This window comes from Neophocaena asiaeorientalis, unplaced genomic scaffold, assembly GCF_003031525.2.
Source record: "Neophocaena asiaeorientalis asiaeorientalis breed wild unplaced genomic scaffold, Neophocaena_asiaeorientalis_V1.1 scaffold223, whole genome shotgun sequence".
In the NCBI taxonomy this organism is placed as follows: domain Eukaryota; kingdom Metazoa; phylum Chordata; class Mammalia; order Artiodactyla; family Phocoenidae; genus Neophocaena; species Neophocaena asiaeorientalis.
This window is the reverse complement of record NW_020175045.1, coordinates 4,008,340-4,011,093: the sequence shown is the minus strand read 5'-3', so window position 1 is coordinate 4,011,093 and position 2,754 is coordinate 4,008,340. Positions and strand designations below refer to the sequence as shown.

The 2,754-nt window shown below is 66.6% G+C and overlaps 1 protein-coding gene across 1 annotated transcript in view; it reads left to right on the top strand.

The window, feature by feature from the left end:
- The first annotated feature begins 2,570 nt into the window (after window positions 1–2,570).
- The window catches only part of FAM20C (FAM20C golgi associated secretory pathway kinase), a 38,806-nt gene continuing 38,622 nt past the window's right edge, over window positions 2,571–2,754 (top strand). Inside the window, 1 exon segment of the mRNA XM_024763498.1 lies at window positions 2,571–2,754. This exon segment is cut by the window's right edge and continues 5 nt beyond it. Coding sequence (XP_024619266.1) covers window positions 2,571–2,754 — 184 coding nt within the window.

Here is a 2,754-nt window from a genome sequence, read left to right as displayed (position 1 = left end):
GTGAGCACAGACCTAAGCTCCTTCCTGCCGGGTTCCCCCTCCCCCAGATGGGGGTTGGTGCTTCTCAACCTCCATCTCAGTTTGCACAGCATCTCCTTGGCCTCTCTGAGTAACCCTTGTCCAAAGTTACCTCTTCTGCACACAAATGGTGCTGTCAGTGTGAGAGGGAGGGAGGGAGGAGCTCCATCTCCAGGGGATGAAAATGCCCCCAAATGCTCCATTTCCAGTCAAGTCCACCTTCACTCTCTCGTCCCCACCCACCCCCAGCCCTGGCCCCAACACATCCTCCAGATCCAGTTCCAGGAGGGCCCAGCCCTTCACTTACTTCAGATGGCCTCAGAAACATCTATTTCACTGACTTGCTGGGCTGGGACTCCCCTCCTTCACCCCAAGTATCTAATGGGTGCCTTCTGAATGTCAGGCACTGGGCCAGGCACTGAGATTCAATGGTGAGTCTCAGGGAAAATGGACCCTGAGTCCATGCAAGAGAAAACTGCAGTCCTGAGAAGGCAGTACAGTGAGTCAAGGGGAGACTAGGGGTCCCACCCCAGGGCTCCCACCAGAGAGTGGCTCCCCTCAGTCCTGCCAGAGAGGCTTCGTCCTTGGAAACTTCAGCCCCTGGAGGGCAGGGGGCAGTAAGCCTGGTGGGAGGTGTGTTTGTGACGTCTCCTTTGGCCAGGTTCACTCACCTTCCCAACTATGACTTCAGGCCTAAATGCACATTAGTATTCCCTACTGGGCGCTTCCCTGGGGGCGCAGTGGTTAAGAATCCGCCTGCCAATGCAGGGGACACGGGTTCCAGCCCTGGTCCGCGAAGGCCTCACATGCCACGGAGCAACTAAGCCTGTGAGCCACAACTCCTGAAGCACGTGCGCCTAGAGCCCGAACTCGGCAACAAGAGAAGCCACCGCAATGAGAAGCCCGCGCGCAGCAACGAAGACATAACGCAGTCAAAAATAAATAAATAAAATTAATTAATTTTTTTAAAAAATCCCTATTGCGGGCTGGGGGTCCAGAAGCTGTGTGGGCACAGAAGTACCACGCCCCTGGCTGCAGGTGGCCAATTTTGCGCATCTGGCGAGGCCAATTGATACACACACACACACACACACACACACACACACACAAAGTCCCGCCCAAAGCGAGGGAGATGCCGCCTCCCGCACACGCCGGGCACCTCTCTGTGCCAAGCGAATTCTAACTGGGGCACCGGCACCGCCATAGTTAAGGCGCAGGCGTGGTCCCCTCGAGGTGGGATGGGGCCCCAGCGTGCAGGAGCCTCGCCCCGGTGCGGGCCTCCCCTCCGGATTTGGGCCAACACCTCGCTCCTCTCATCGTCTCCCGCGGTGGCGACCCCAACGCCCCCTCCTCCTCCCCTTCGCCGGCAGCCTGGGGCGCGGCACCCGCCCAAGGCGGGGGCGTGGGGCATAAGGTCGCCGCCCAGAGGGAGCTCATCCGGCGGCGCAGACGCCCAGCGCCTCCGGGGAGGGACTTGGCCTGGGTTCTGGCCCTCGGCTTATCGGGGAGGAGCCGAGAGGCTGCAGCTGGCGGCGGCCTGCCCCGGGTGGGCCGAGGTCCTGGGCGCGGCAGCCAGGCCTGGGAGCCCTTCTCGGCAGAACCCGCAGCGCGGGATCAGCGCCGTCTGCTTTCCTCTCTGTCTTCTCTGGGCAAACCGCGGGAAGAAAGCGCCCTCTCTTTAGTGGGCCGGGAGCTGCAGAGCATCGCGGGGCGCGGCCGAGGGGAGGAGAAAACAGAGGGAGCAGCGTAGGCCCGGGCTCGCGGGGCTGCGGCTCCGCCAATCTAAGGGCGCTGACGCGGGGGGCGGCTCCGCGGCGCTCGGATATCTGACCGCCCCGGGAGAGGCTCGGCTGAGCGGGGGCTGCGCTCCGGGGACGGCCGGTGCACCTGCCCGGGGACTTCGCCGGACGCTCCGTGCGCCACCCCCGGGCTCCCGCCCCCTCCTCGGTCCCCGCGGCCCTGCGCCCTCATTCCCCTCCAGGTCCCCCGCCTGCGGGCCGCAGCGTGAGAGAACCGAGCCCTGCCCGAAGGAGCCGCCCCTTCTCCGCCCGGCCGGCTCGGCGCCTAGCGCGGCCCACCAAGCAGCGCAAGAGACTGCGCCGAGCCTCGGATCGGATTGCGCCGCGCGGTCGCCTACCCCCCCTCACCCCAGGCCGCCGCGCCTTGGCCGGGATGGGCCTAAGTGTCCGGCCCCTGCGCGCCTGATGAGCGCGGCCGCGGCCCCGGAGACCCAAGCGGGCCGCTACGTGCGCGGGGCCTCCCCGAGCTGCGCCCCCAGCTTCGCGGACGAGGGCCGCTGGGCCCGGCCGGCTGAGGGCGCGGCCGCTCCGGAGAGGCGAGAGGGAGCGGCCCCGAAATGGCCCGGCGAGCGGGCGCTTTGGCGGTGGGCGCCCTACGCGTGGGACAGCCCCGGGACGAGTAGCTGGTCGACGCCAGATGGACCTTGATCCGCGCCGCGGCACCGCGTTCGTACCAAGCCAAGACTAGAAGGGCACGGGCGGAGCGCGCTCTGGGGGCGCCCGGAGTTCCAGGCCCCGCTCGCCCGCCGGGCCATGAAGATGATCCTGGTGCGCAGATTCCGCGTGCTCATCCTGATGGCGTTCCTGGTGGCCTGCGCGCTGCACATCGTGCTGGATCTGCTGCCCAAGCTGGAGCGGAGCGGAGCGCAGCCCTCGGGGGAACCCGGCTGCTCCTGCGCGCAGCCCGCGGCCGAGGCGGCGGCACCCGGCTGGGCCC